Below are 16,498 nucleotides of genomic sequence, written 5' to 3' on the forward strand. Positions count from 1 at the left end.
ATACATGCTGTCAATAACTATTGTTAATAGTAATATTATAATTAATGTTAGTAAATACATCGGATTTAACAATTTAGGGGAGGAGTTTTTAGTACCTTTCTTCAATCGTACATCCTGTCAACATCCTGTCAATAATATCATGATTCATAATAATATATACATTGGATTCGACAAATTGGGGGTGGACTTTTTAGTACCTTCCTCCGGTGGTACATGCTGTCAATTATAATACTGTGATTAATGTTAATATATGTATATAAGGTTTGAAAAATTGATGACTAAAGCTGAAAAAACTGTCATGTTCCACAGAAAACTCCCGAATAATGCTATTCTCCTAATCATGTGTTTCATGATGTCAATTTGCCTTATATTTTCAATTCAAGATCCAAGTGTCACTTAGAAACAATCTCGAGGGTAAAAAGGGTTACCAGGTTGATCCTCCCCCCCCCCTCCTAGTCCGGAAAAAGATCCTAATCGTTAAACATAACAAACACATATAAATAAATTTTGGTGCGTTTTTTTTTTGCTTTTTTGTTTCATTGCTCTTTAAAAAAATGCTAGAAAATCCTGCGCCCCCTTCATGGAAATTCTCTTCGCCCATTAAAAATTTCTCCCCGCATAACAATCTAAAATTACAGACTAAACATTTTAGATCATAAATGCTTCCTGGAGATGTATTCATTAAAATGATTACGACTCTTTGTTTACGAAATTGGCAAAGAGCTAATAATTATTAAAGGTTTGGGAGAGGTGGTAAATACAAGTTATCCTTACGCTAATAAAATAATATATCACTTTGGGTCTTAGAAGAGGATAGAGGGTGAAGTTTTAATGAAAGAGACAGTTCTTTTCAACGGACACCTTAGCCATTTATACACAGAAAAAATTATAGCTCATGTTTCATAATTTTAAAATACCTATTCAATAGAATTTCAGGTCTATTAAGGGGTTTCTAAATTCTTATCCACCTTCTATATCCGCCGTCTTTTTGAGATATTTTGATTTCTTTGGCTAAGGTGGATTCTAAAGCATAATTTGGATTAATTTTGCTTTCTAATCGACAATGGTAGGAACACGAATAATAGGATTAACAACAAGTTTAATAGAAATCGTAAAAAGTTAGAGTAAAATAGTAAAAATAGGTTAAGTAAATAGGGTCTTATCAGAGGATAGAGTGTGAAGTTTTAATGAAAGAGACAGTTCTTATCAAAGGGACTTGCCATTTATGCGCAGACAAAATTATAACTAATGTTTGATAGTTATAAAATATCTATTCAATAGAACTTTCAGGTATATTAATGGGTTTCTAAATTCTTATTCACCTTCTATGTCCGACGTCTTTGAGATATTTTGATTTCTTTGGCTAAGGTTGATTCTAAAGTATAACTTGGATTGATTTTGCTTTGTAATCTTCAATGGTAGGAACACAGATAATAGGATTAACAAAAAGTTTAATAGAAATAGTAAAAAGCTAGAGTAAAACAGTAAAAATAGGTTAATTGTAAAAATAAATGAGGAAAAGGACAAATTTAAAAAAGGATATAAGAGAATGAAAGAAAAGGAAACTAATTATTAAAGTGGACAGGAGAGAATAGTTCCTATCATTTTCCTAAGTTAAAGGCCTAAGTTTCCAATTGTTAAAAGGCTGGGAGAGGGGGTACATACAAGTTGTTCTTACGCTAACAAAATAATATATCCCTTTGGGTATTAGCAGAGGGTAGAGGGTGAAGTTTTAATGAAAGAGACCTTGCTTTTCAAAGAGACTTGCTATTTATACGCAGAAAAAAATTATAATTAATGTTTCATAATTTTAAAATACCTATTCAATAGAAATTTCTGGTCTATCAAGGGGTATCTAAATTTTTATCCACCGACGTGTTATGTCTGACGTTTTTGAGATATTTTGATTTCTTTGGCTAAGATAGATTCTAAAGTATAATTCGAATTAATTTTGCTTTATAATCTACAATGGTAGGAACACGAATAATAGGATTAACAACAAATTTAATAGAAATCGTAAAAAGCTAGAGCAAAATAGTAAAAATAGGTTAAGTAAATAGGTCAATTGTAAAAATAAGTTAGGAAAAGGACAAATTTGAAAAATGATACAAGAGTATGAAAGAAAAGGAAATAAAATATGAAAGTGGACTTGAGAAAAAAGATCCTATGATTTTCCTAAAAAAAATTATAATGGAAAATACGAAAAGAGGTCGTTTATAAGAATGGCTGGCAAAATGACGAGAAAGTTTACAAAATATATGTGATTGGGCATGACCGTCATTTTCTTATATATACTAGTGATGAGTTTGTTTCGAACCTTGTTGTTCAATTCTTTTTACTTTCTAGCCATATTGTTGTGTCCATTTTCGTTCAAATAAACTGTGGACCATTTTGATTTAATTTAGTTCAGTTAAATTTGATTTTCCTCCGTGTTTTAGCTATATTAACTCCAATCGTGGCTTGCTCATATTATTCATAATCAGGTTAAATGTAATCATAAATAATCGCTACCGTTAATCGTATAGCAGCTTAAAATGTGTTAGATGTTGCTCTAAGCGAAAAAAGAGTTTGTCATGAGGATAAGTGGGGTGGGGGTAGTATATAATATACTTGCTTGCAATCTTATGAATAGTCTTATTCCCGTTTTTGCTCAATAAGCTTAAACATATTCTGTATATACTTTGTTTTCATTCCCCATTATGTAACATTTCCCATTATTTCATTTAATATTTCCCATTATGTATATGCTATGTTTTCATTTTCCTAGTATGCGACAAAAATTAATGATAGTAAGGCTCTAAAGTAGATATGGTGCGTATCCAAATCTTTCCTCTGCCACTTGAGTAAAGTACTGCTAATGATGGCAACAGTGATCGGATGGCATCCTTTAGAACGTTAAACACCGTCTTTGAACAGTATAATTTATACTGTAACTGAATAAGTTCGTTTTTTTTTTCTGTCCATAAACTTATTGGATTAAACTCATACCCTTATACATACATGTTCTATGTAAGTCTAGAAGGCTATCCGGATCCCTGGAGATAAAGCATTGTCTCCAAATCTTTAATTTACCAGAAAAATATCCACAGCACAAGAAAATATTTAAAAACAATATACAATTTATGTAATTTATGTATTTCAAATATATAATTTAATAATAACAATAAATACAATAATACTACTGTAATCTTTAATTAAACGCCGTCGTTGAACAGTATAATTTATACTATAATTTAATGAATTAATTTATTTTATTTTTACAACATGGGCTTTCAACCAACACAAATTTTAAGAATACTTTTAAGCACTAAATAAAGGAACATTTATATTCTTAGTTTTTTTTTGTGAATTGGCGAAGACATGCTCTTAGTACAGATGGTTCAGAGTTTTTCATTCTATATTTTTCTTTTCTATTGTTCAAACCTTTTTCAACTAGGCATTAGTAATTCTAAGAACACCACCAAAAGCTCCCTTGGACCGTGCCCCAGCATTTCCGAAAGTAATACCACAGTCCCCTATCAATTAATTTTGTTTTGTTCATAAATTCATAAACTTACTGGAATAAATTCAAATCCTTATACATACTATATACTATACTTGTACTTACACTATAGACTTTCATTTTTAAAACGTTTTCTACTTTTTGGAGCTTTTGAAAATAAAAATATCTTTCTTTTAAGATATATATTATTGTATTTTTTATTATTATTAAATTGTATATTGTTTATAAATATTTTCTTGGGCTATAGATATTTTTCTAATATCATATTAATCTACCATCAAATGAAAGGAATTATTTTCATATCATTCTGAAAAAAGGTTATGTCAGCTTTAGCACTCACAGAGACCATCTGCCTTGGCTTTACTCTAATTAGCCATGGGTCTGAAGTTTTTATTCACTTCCACCAAGCTGATTCTAATTAAAAAAAAATCCAAGAGTTTGAATCAACTCCAGCCCCCCCCCCCCCAAAAAAAAAACTGGAGTTTGAATAAAAGGGATGTTTGACTCTATAACAAGGGCGTAATAAACAATTAAAAAAAAACTATGCTTTTAACTCGTACCATTTTTCTGAGAGGCATTTCGATGGTCTCACAGAGACCATCTGCCTTGGCTTTATTCTAATTAGCCATGGCTCTGAAGTTTCTATTCACTTCCACCAAGCTGATTCTAATTTAAAAAAAATCCAAGAGTTTGAATCAACTCCAGCCCCCCCCCCCCTCCCCCAAAGAAAAAACCGGAGTTTGAATAAAAGGGATGTTTGACTCTTTAACAAGGGCGTAATAGAACAATTAAAAAAAAAAACTAAATTTTTTATTAAAATGTTTTTAAAGTAGAATTCAAAATTGATGTGCATCCAACCTGAAATTTTCCGAAGGTATAAGATTTTGTTTCTTTATTTCTGGATTTTAAAATTGGCTAGCTACATGAAAAAACGTACGCTTAAGACGGATTTCAACAATATTTAATGAACTGTAAAGTATAGTTTTTACAGATTAACTAATTAAATATAATAAAAAAAATACTTTGGTTATGATTTTTGGAGGTAATGCTAGATGGCATTATTCTTCGTCTTTTTTTTTATTGGAGGTGACCTAGTTGTTCCTTACAAATTTCTAATGTAGTTTTACCCTCACGATAAGCTAGTAATATATTATGTATAGTATGCTTCAATGGAAAGTTTTCATTTACAGGCTTATAGATGGATTATTGACTCCCGTGACGAAAAATCTGCCGAACGTCTTGAGAGGCTCCGAGACCCGTTCTCAGTCTACAGATGTCACACCATCATGAACTGCACAAAAACGTGCCCCAAAGTAAGTCCATATCCCAAAGTTAAAGTCAAAAGTAAACTAGTGCCCCAAAATAAGTCCGTGCCCCAAAGTAAGTCCATATTATGAACTGCACAAAAAGGTGCTCCAGAGTAAGTTCATATCCCAAAGTCACAAAGTAAGTCAATATCCCAAAGTTAAAGTTCAAAGTAAGCTCGTGCCCCAAAGTAAGTCCATATTATGAACTACACAAAAATATGCCCCAGAGTAAGTTTATAACCCAAAGTTAAGTCCAAAGTTAGTAAGTCCGTGTCCCAAAGTAAGTTCATATTATGAACTGCACAAAAACGTGCCCCAAAGTAAATCCATATCCCGAGAAACTGAATTGATATTTTCTACTGTGAGGGATATATATCAGAATCAAGAACCAGGGATTTTTCTACCATCGATTGAATCGAACAGACTTTTTCCCGATTCTTTAAACAATTCCATCTTAAGATTCTATTAGCGAACAAAAAATAGTATCTAGAAGTACCAAGGGCAGTGTAAATGAAATCTGATTGTTTAAACTGATCAAGTGGAAGCTTTCAAATCTATATATCTGTTTATTTCATCTTATATATTTCAAATCTAATCTATATATTTCTATTTATTATTATATATAATTATTACATTATTTTATATAATTATGTAATAATTATAATAATTTATAATTAAAATGGTATCTAGATAATATAATTTAGTATCTAGATGATAGATAATATATAATATAAAAAATAGTATCTAGAAGTACCAAGGGCAGTGTAAATGAAATCTGATTGTTTAAACTGATCAAGTGGAAGCTTTCAAATCTATATATCTGTTTATTTCATCTTATATATTTCTATATATTTCAAATCTAATCTATACATTTCTATTTATTATTATATATAATTATTATATTATTTTATATATATGTAATAATTATAATAATTTATAATTAAAATGGTATCTAGATAATATAATTTAGTATCTAGATGATAGATAATATATAATATAAAAAATAGTATCTAGAAGTACCAAGGGCAGTGTAAATAAAATCATGATTTTTGAAACTGATCAAATCTATATATCTATTTATTTCATCGTATGTGTTTCTATATATTTCAAATCTAATCTATATATTTCTATTAATTCTTGTATTATTTTATATAATTGTATAATAATTATAATAATTTATATAATAATTTTATATTATAATTATTATAAATATATCTATTATATATAATCTATATATTTCGAATCTATATATATTTAAATATGTAACAAATATCGAAAACAGGGATTCCGATTTTTGATGAAAAAGAATTCAATATGCAGTTGTGCTGCTTTTGGTAATAGCGGGTGCCAAATATAAAAAAAAAAAACTAAAAAAAAAAATATTTTTGAAAAATTAGCTAAAAATCTGAAAATATATGAACGAAACAACTTAAATATTTTTAGTTTTCTTTTGAAGGTTGATCTATCTTGGGAAATCAACGAACTGCTAATATGTGACTATTTTCGGTTATAGTCCGTGGTACTTAAATATAGCAACATGGGTTTTCAACCAACACAAATTTTTAAGAATACTTTGCAGCACTCAATAAAGAAACATTTGTATTCTTAGTTGTTTTTTTTTTTTTTTTTTTTTTTTTTTTTGTGGATTGCCGGAGACATAGAACAGATGGTGCAACTGTTTTTTATTCTATATTTTTCTTTTCTATTGTTGCAACCTTTTTCAACTAGTTATTAGCAATGCCAAGAACACCATGAAAAGCTCCCTCGGACCCTACCCCAGCAATTCCAAAAGTAATACCACAGTCCCCTATATTCACTGGCTAAATCAGTCAGTAAGGTCACTTGGTGGATCAAAATCATTGGAAGTCACCATGATTGGGGGGGGGGGGGGGGTAAAGTGATATTCAATGATGAAAATGATTTTTAAGAGGGCCTTTTAAGAAGTTCCAAAAAAAATTACAAATCTAAATAATCCCCTACCCCACCCACTAACACCTCTCAACGGTTTTTTTTTTCAAGATAACGCAGGTGTACAGTTCAGATCAGCTTTACTTTTCTGTAATAATATATAAATTAGAGTGACAGTTCAAAACACCAAGGACTGTGCAAATGAAATGTCATTGTTTGAAATGCTTGAGTGGAAACAAATATATTCATATATATATATATATATATATATATATATATATATATATATATATATATATATATATATAAATTAGGGAAGTTAGAAAATTCAAATTTAATAAAAATGCCACCATTGCAGTTTTGTGGTAGTCGTTGCCAAATTTAAAAAAAAAATGGAAATGTGGGTAAACAAGCAGCAAAAAAAAAAAAAAAAAAACAAGATAAAAACATACGATGCTAGAGATTAAGGAGTATCTCTCCTTTGAAAGGGGTAGATGTTTCTGGGAACAGACATATTCTTTCTTTTTTTTTGGGAGGGGAAGGGTCAGAATAGACCCAAAACAGGGTCCAGGAGACATTTTTTCATGTCCTTGGTACTTTAAGTTGGCTTTTTTGTATGAAAATTTTCCCATTTTGTGGACTTGGGGCTTTTCTTCCATTGAAGATAAGTTAAGCTTATGTTACAATATTAATAGTTGTCTCCTCTTATTTATTTCCCTCAAAATTGAGGTGGTCAACCCTGTCTAAATTATTTTAGTTTTGTTATTGTATTATTACATTTTTAATATGCATAAAATATAATATTGGCTATAAATATTTAAATTATTACAATTTGTAAACTTTTGCATTAAAAAAAAAAAATTCTGTGTATTTTAATTAATCTGGAATGTCAAATTTATGATTTCTGTTAGCATTGAAGACTAAATTAATATTCTAGTCAACAAATTTGAAAAAGTCTTCAATTGTTCATGATAGAATTCAATAGAATTTTTTGTTTTTCATTGCCAAAATGACCTTTTTGAGTGGCTGAGTAATAATGAAAAAGGTCACTATAGATGTTTTCTAACACAAGAGCTCGTCACAAGTTTTTAAGATATATTATTTGTAACCCTTATCCGAAAGAAAATGTATAAATAACTTTCCACGGTTGAAGATATTCTTTTCTGGGCATTCTTTTAGGTTCGGAATTTCTTATTCTTCAAATATCCTGCTTTATGCTTATCAAACAGTTTATGGTAAAGAACTGTAAGTAAGGAGCCAAGCGGCTCAATAGTAACCGAAACTCTAAGAAACAGAGTTTCGATAGCAATAGATACATCAAAAGAATCAAAATTTGATGCTTATTCAAAATGTGTGAAATGAATCAAATTTAATGTTGCCCATCAAAAGTTACGAGCCTGAGAAAATTCGCCCAATTTTTGAAAAAGGGGGGAAACACCCCCGAAACATCAAATGACCTTAATGAAAATGACACCATCAGATTCAACATACCAAAGAACCCTAGCGTAAAAGTTTCAAGCTCCTATGTACAAAAATGTGGAATTTGCATTTTTGGCCGGAAGAAAGATCACAGATGCTTTTTTTTCAGGGGTGATCATATCGAACCAGTGATCGTAGAAGATCGGAAGAGGGCTCATTTGATTGGAAATCAAAAGTTCTAGTGCCCTTTTAAGTAACTAAAAATATTGGAGGGCACCTAGCCCCCCTCCCACGCTTGTTTTTTTCCCACAGTCGCCCAATCATAATTTAGAGATAGCCTTAGTTAGGAAATCTAATAAATATGTCTTTGAGGATTGACCTTTCACAGTCGCCGGGGGAAGGGCTACAAGCTATGAACTTGTCCCTTGTTTATTGGGAAGTATACAGACGTTTTTCAGGGGTGGGGGGTACGTGGGAGAATCTTTCGAGTTGAAAAAAACAAGTTTTTTCAACTGAAAGTGCAGAGCAACATTAAAACTTAAAACAAACTGAAATTGTTACGTATATGAGGGGGTCTCCCTCTCCTCAATACCTAGCTCTTTACGCTAAAGGTTTTTTTTAACTTTTAAAAGAGGTTAGTATTCTAATTAAACCGCCTTTGTGATTCAGGAGTAATTCTTAAATAACTGGATCAAAAAATTAAACTTTAGCGGAAAGAGCGAGGTATTGAGGAGAGGGCGATCCCCCCCCCCCCTCATATACGTAATAATTTCTGTTCGTTTTAAGTTTTAATGTTGCTCTTTACTTTTAGTTAAAAACATTTTTTTTTTTTTTTACATTCAAAAGACAATGTTAATCCCTTTTATCGTAAAACAAATAGGAGATACATCACTACTTCCCATGTGAAAAAAAAAATTATTTTCCTTGTTGATCAAGATGTAATTTCCTGTTCCACCGTAATTTTCCTATATTGGATTTTGGGCTATGGTGCAGTTTTCATTTCGACCTGACATCATTTTCAAGAGGTTTCAGGCTGTTCAGTCGTTTTGTTATAGCAATGAACTTTTAGCATTTAGATTAATTGAAATAATAGTGTTCCTGAATCAATTTCAAATGGCGATTCTTCCTCGCTTGACTGTTTTTTTTACGCGTTTTTAAAGTTTCGGTTACTAAGGGTTAGAGTTTGTACTTTACCATGTCTCGTCTGATGCTGCAACCATGATTAGTCTACGCCGAGCTGGCTTCCTCCCCGTAGGAGTTAAGTTTATTTTCAACCAATAATATGTGGACTCTAATAAGATTTTTTTTCAGACTTTCACTATTAATCAATGAAAATTTGACATTTAAAAAAATAATTTAAATCCATATGCGAAATTGCCATTTTCTCATGATGTCATATTTCTAGCTTATGGAAAAAATTGAAAAAAAAAATCTATTTGTATAGCCTAATTTGCATCCTCCCTTTTCCAAAAATAATCTGCAAAATTTTTACGTTTCTAGCTTGAATACTTAGTCCCAAATCACTGGAAGGACATGAAGGTATATAGGCCAGCAGAAGCAAACTGATTTTATATACAGTAGATATAGACTAGCTCCACTCAGAGGAGTCTATTTTTTGTGAAGACTCACAAATTTCACTTTGAGTCAAATTTACGCATCAGGATTTCGCAAATTTACGCGTCCGTCAGCATTTCGCTTTTGATCAAACATAAAAGTCAGAATGTCGCTTTTAACTGTTTATAGGCAGGATTTCACTTTTAATCAGATTTAAGAGCTAGCCCTACGCTTTTAATTAGATCTACGAGCCATACTTTTTGTAGGAACGTCGCCTGGTCGTTCTCAATTGATTCACCCCCATCTATTAGACTCCATAGCTATCATCTGATTAATTTTAAGGGGTGATCAATTATACCAATCAGCTCGGTATGGAGACTAATTTACCGTGTTCTATCTGAACTTTGCTATCCAAAAGTCTATAGGTTCATTGCTCATCATTTTAAAGTTGGAATTTCAATATTAATTATTATACCGCTGACTAATTATGCTGACTATTGCTGATGTGCTGACTAATTATGCCGATCAGCTCGGTATGGAGACTAATTTACCGTGTTCTATCTGAACTTTGCTATCCAAAAGTCTATAGGTTCATTGCTCATCATTTTAAAGTTGGAATTTCAATATTAATTATTATACCGCTGACTAATTATGCTAATATGCTGACTAATTATACCGATCAGCTCGGTATGGAGACTAATTTACCGTGTTCTATCTGAACTTTGCTATCCAAAAGTCTATAGGTTCATTGCTCATCATTTTAAAGTTGGAATTTCAATATTAATTATTATACCGCTGACTAATTATGCTGATATGCTGACTAATTATACCGATCAGCTCGGTATGGAGACTAATTTACCCTGTTCTATCTGAACTTTGCTATCCAAAAGTCTATAGGTTCATTGCTCATCATTTTAAAGCTGGAATTTCAATATTAATATTACTGATTTTTTTTAGGGTTTGAACCCAGGAAAAGCTATAGCCGAAGTGAAGAAACTTCTTGCTGGTTTTGCAACAAAGAACAAATCCGAAATGGAAGCCGATGCTCTTCAAAAAGCCGCCGCTTAAAAATATTTACTTTTCCCAAGTGTTTGGATAGGCATAGTAGGCCTAAATTAGACGATGAAATTTTTATTATTCATTCAGTCCAGTAGTAGTAACTTCTTTGTCTTTGAAATTTGATGTAAGCAAAAAAACGGATAGAGGGTACACAAATATTTTTGTTATCCATATAACGAATAAAAGTTTGTTTTGAACCCCCGTCTTTAGGAAAACGAGAGTCTAATGAAAACTTGTAGGTATATCCAGGCCAAAGAGCATATCCATATTGGGTGTTTTCGGGAAAATGGACGAGATATCTTGGAATCTCAACCAATCAAGATGCATCCAAAAAGGGTGTTCTACGTCAAACCCCATCAAGGAACGAATTAATTTAGATTTCCGGTAAGTTTTTCAGAAAATGCCAAATGCAGGGATATTTTAAGGTTCCTATGGTCAAGAATATGATAAATGTTGTGAGAGTTTGGTTAATTTACAAGACTGTTAACTGGCGCCATTGTCATTGGACATCCTCATTGTCCTCCAGCATTTGGTTTTTCTTGGCCTTTTTCAGTATGTTAATAAAAAATTAGTGTTGTAATAAGTATTTCACCTCAGTTTTAAAATTTCGCATACACCTGAGGTGATTCACCTCAGAGCCCTGAAAATGATTATGCTAAAACAGAATTTTAATCCTGTCATTTGAGTAGCTCGTAATAACTCATGCCAGTAGCCTGCATCTCGAAATTTATTTTCAATGGATTAGGTTCATTTTGACATTTAACCTACTGATTAGCGGCCGTAGTATTAGTTTGGTGTTACATTGACAGCATATTTTTTTTTGTATCAGTATTTTAGTACAACCATTGAATGGTCGATCACTAGTGGAATATAAAGTAAGGGGGAAACGACCGGAACACATTTATCAGATCTCCAGTCTCCTAGAAAATTTACGAAAGGGGTACAGCATCCTTGCAGTTGAAATAATAAGTTTTCTCCTAATCCCAAGGATTAGACCACCTATCGAGTCAGTCAAAATTTCAACTTCTAAGTCTTCTTCTTGCTTGGTTGCTTGGAACCTCCGGACCCACATCGTCAAACAGAGATGAATCCACTGTACCACTTCTCCTTTAAAACTCCCGATTATTTCTGAAAGTAGCTGAAATATGTTCTGTTTGGGCTAGTGGACTTTTGGCCCAAACCAGAGCACTGTTGTATTTGTGATTATTTGTGAATGCAGCGTATATTTTACAATGCTTCTGTTATTTTATTACAGTTTTCCGTAGCCCTTCCATCCTCTCTTTTTTCCAATCGTTTCTAGGCAAAGTCCTTTTTATTAAGGACAAAAGTCGCTTGAGACATGAATTTTCCATTTGCCATGAAAGCTGTATAAAAAGGAAGAGTAGACTTTGCCGGAAAATATTGCGAACCATACTCAGAATAGAGTTTTTAAAATAAAACAATCTTATGGTCATATCTTGGGCAAACATAGTCCTAGTAACATGAAAAAAATAACCTAAAAAGTGTTTATCATTTGTTTTCTACTATTCTTTAAAATTAACACAATGGGATTCACAAACAAACTCAGGGTTGCTGCCCAGTGAAAAAAAATCTATAGATTCTTGAAAAAAATGACTAAACCAGCTCAAAAATCACTAGAATTACAATAATCTGTAGCAATGTGATTAAATTTATTTTGTTTCTTTGCATTTTATTTCTTTTCCATACAGGCGCACCTATAGGAAGGGAGTAAAATTGCCCCGTGGATGTGAAAAAAATCTTTAGATTGGTGTTTTGGTTTTTCTTAAGCCAAAATTAACCCTTGAAGTTTTGAAAAATACCTTTTCTCATCTTGATGCAGAGAAAAGAAAACAATCCTTGCTTCCTCCCTGTACTTTCTTGAATTTGTACCCTTGGCTTATCCCCCGAACTATGAAAACTGGGTATCGGTGATCTATTCGAAACCTACCCTTTTTGAGTTTTAGAGCCTTATTTACCCTTTTTGAGTTTTTTTTTCCTTGTCCAATAAAACACCTGTTTTTTCCCCAACAACTGTAGAAACTATTTTCTTTTTGCTCTAAATGAGCCAGCATAATTACTGGAACACCAGCGGTAATTTTGAAAGTGCGCGTTTTTGTATTTTCATGGAAAAATTTACCCCACCCTTCGCAAATTTCTATAAGCATCGTTCTTATTGCTTTTTTATAAAAAAAATTTCCATAGAAAAACTTTTCTTCCTGATGCATTTTCGTTGATTCTATTACTTGAGCTATAAAAGAGCCTGGACTCCTCACTTGGATCTACGTTACTGAAAAACAACACAGTTTATATTTTATCATTTTTTTAAAGCTTAACTCAACAGAGCTGTCAGAATATGGTACGTGGTACCCTAAAAGCCCAGTTTGGGCGATATTTTTGGAATGGAAAGGCTGGGCCATATACATGGACATCATATAGAGCTAGTTATGGGCTTATTTATATAATTTTTTGTAGATGATTAATCCCTCATATATAAATTAGACTTAATAAGGCAGACATAAATTGCTATTTGACACCCAAAAGTGTGCTTTTAAGTCGTCTAGAATTCCTCACACCAAGCGAAGCTCGGTCTCCTAGCACGGTTTTTTAAAACTAATAAACGTAGAAAAAGAGTATATGTTGTTATCGCTTATATTGACCGAATCAATCTGCAGATCCATCCGATCGGCTTATAGAAAAACTCAGATTAAAGAGGTCATTAATTCGTTTTATTATTTAAAAACTTAAATGTTGTCTCTCCTATAGTCTGGTATATATCGACCTTGCGGGAAATTTTGTCTCTCATCGAGTCGGAAAATACGGTGCGCTTATTACTGACACGCACAATTTTTGTTTGGACTTCCACACAGGCTCTCTCACACTGAGATTTGATCAATATAGGGAATATTCAATTCGTCAACTACATTGATCGGCATAAAGCTTAGAGCTTCCCTAAGCTAGTCTAGAGCTTCTTCTTTAAGGAAATATACGGTTAGAAGATAAGCAGCACTGAGAATCACAAGCAATCGCGAGAAAGCAAGTGTCAGAACACGTCTAAAATGGAGTGAAAAATAAAGAATTGTGCTGTTAGCAGACAAAACCCTTCAACGTTCTGTGTTCCCTGGGAAACTCTCCATTTGCCCGAGGAAAGAGTAGCAACCAAAGCTGAATCATTTTGAGGTTGCTACTTACAATGAGAATCAATATATACAACGCTAACACGTGCCAAGTGCCAGGGCCCGGCTTCGAAATCGGCTGCATTGTTTTTTTTTTTTTACTGGCATATCTGGCCACTAAACGATCTAAGAAGGTCAAAAATTTAAGGAAGATTTTGTATTTTTCCCATGGTGGTTGTATCGAACCTATGGTTTACGCCATGGCATCAAGAAGAGGCTCGCATTGTCTGGGGTTAAAAGATAAACGACAATGAGAATCGATATACACAATCCTGTTGCGTAGCCATGTCGGGGTCTGGCCTCAAAATCGGCAGCATAGTTATTTTCTTCTTAAAACAGGCAAATTGACATTTCTGGCTACAAGAACAATCTAAACAGGTCACGACTTTAATAAAGAAATAGTATTTTTCCCAGGGAGGCTGTATCGAGCCTGTGGTGACATCAAGAAAAGGCTCAAATTGTTAGCAGTTAGAAAACAAGCGACAATGAAGATCCATACATAGAAGTCAGCCGCGTGGTGGGGCCCGGTGTTCTAAATATATATATTTAGTAAACATAATTTTTAGTAAAAATACTACCAAGGACTTGTTTAACAAAACTACTGTCCAACGAAGTTTTCACTAATATTTTAATAAGTCCAAAATTTGAATTCTTAAGCCGAAAAACGGAAAAGCGGGACACCTACCAATCATTTTACGTAATGCCAAGAATACCTAAAAATATCATCACTTGGTGGTTCATGGAACTTGAAAGAGTACTTTGGAGTCTCTCGAAAAACGTACTTCAGGCTAATGAAGAGAAATACTTTGCAACTGTTTTTTTGGGGGGGGGAATAATGTGTAGAAAATCGAAAATAACGAGAAGTCAGCTCAGTATCATAAATAGAGGCCACTATCTATATATTAAATAAAGAACAAGTTTTTTTAACTGAAAGTAAGGAGCAATACTAAAACTCAAAACGAACAAAAATCCGTATATAAAAGGGTTACCCCCCTCCTCAATACCTTTTTATTCACGCTACAGTTTTTTCCACTTATAAAAAAGCTTCCTATTCTAATTAAATGGCCCTTGTGTTTCAGGAGTCGTTCTTCAAAATTGGAATTAACAGTCAAACTTTAGCGTAAAGAGCAAGTTATTGAGGGGGGAGGCAACCCCTTCATATATGAAATTATTTCTTACCGTTTTGCGTTTTCATGTTGATCCTTACTTTCTGTTAGACTCCTAAAAATTCTAAATGTTTCCTAAAAATTTCTAAATGGTTTTTTGAACAATGCCGGTGAAATTGGCTCACCCTTAATGAAAAACCTCTTCTGTCACGGAAAACTCCTCTGTGGAAAGTTCCTCCCATGAAAATACATCCCAACCCCTTAAAATTCCTTCCAGACAATTCCACCATCGCTGAATATCTTCCCTCTCCCCTCCAAAAATTTCTTGCAGACGATTTAGCCTGAAAAATTATCCTTAGCATGCTTTAATTTGAAAAAAGACTTTACAATCTAATCTTTTTTCCGATCCCTTCAAATCCTCCCTTCCAATTATTTCCCCAGAAATCAAAACAGGTTGAAAAATTTCCCCACGAAAATCTCCACATGCAAAATTGAGTTGGCAAAGAGAAAATAAGACAAATAAAAAGAATTGCGTATTGGACTTATGTCAGATCCTCCCAGCGCAAAATTTCCCATACGAGTAAAATTAAACCTAATGAATTTTATATATTTGGAATCAGCATAATAAGCCGATGATATGTCTATTTATATTAAAATTCCATTTTTAGAGTTTCGGTTACTATTAATCCATATCGCTCCATTCTTACAGTTTTTTCCCATTAACTGTTTGATATGTTAGTAAATGAATCCAAAACTTAAAGAATAGGACGTTACCTGCGCTTATTAGGCGTTTCAATTCGAAATAAGAGAATTAGGAGAATTACCGGAGTTTCTATTAGATATTAGAAGTAAAAATTTAAACCATTAAACAATTCCAAGAGCAGATTCAACCCCCCCCCCCCCCCCTATTCCCTACCAGCTTCAATCATCAAACTACAATCGATTTAACGTATCTAGTTATATTACACATCTTATTATACAAAACAGAAAGTTCTATTTTCTTTTTCGATTTCTTTTTCCATTCTGAAAATTATAGTTAATGTATACCTAACTTATTTTTCAATGACTCCATTTTTATTCTATTTGTAGATGGTGTGTTCATATCCAATCCACTTTTACAGGTTTTAACAGAAGAAAATCCAATTTAGAACTTATAGATTGTAGAGCGTAAAAAAACCTTAAACGAGAAGACAAGAATTTTGCAAAGTTGCGATTAATTTTATTCACTTATCGTCTTTATGATAACGCTCTGGGGTCTATATCGGAAGCTTCAAAGGTGGTATATTTCCATAAATGGTAATGTGGAACATATCGGGAAGTGTAATGAACCACTATTTTGGTTTTTTTTCTATTAATTACCTTCCTGTATGATTTATTCGATTGAATCATGAATTTGCACGTTATATCGTGAAAAATCGCTAAATTTAACAAAAAATTACTAGTTTTAGAATAAAAATCACTATAAATCAT

The 16,498-nt window shown here is 32.5% G+C and overlaps 1 protein-coding gene across 1 annotated transcript in view; it reads left to right on the plus strand.

Moving 5' to 3' along the window:
* LOC136024872 (succinate dehydrogenase [ubiquinone] iron-sulfur subunit, mitochondrial-like) overlaps positions 1-10,946 on the plus strand; it is a 36,120-nt gene extending 25,174 nt beyond the window's left edge. The window contains exons 6-7 of the mRNA XM_065700398.1: positions 4,693-4,815; positions 10,648-10,946. Of these exons, the coding sequence (XP_065556470.1) occupies positions 4,693-4,815; positions 10,648-10,758 (234 nt within the window). The 3' untranslated portion in view covers positions 10,759-10,946. The remainder of the gene's footprint in view (positions 1-4,692; positions 4,816-10,647) is intronic.
* Positions 10,947-16,498: the final 5,552 nt, after the last annotated feature.

This window comes from Artemia franciscana, chromosome 1 (assembly GCF_032884065.1).
Source record: "Artemia franciscana chromosome 1, ASM3288406v1, whole genome shotgun sequence".
NCBI classification, from domain to species: Eukaryota; Metazoa; Arthropoda; class Branchiopoda; order Anostraca; family Artemiidae; genus Artemia; species Artemia franciscana.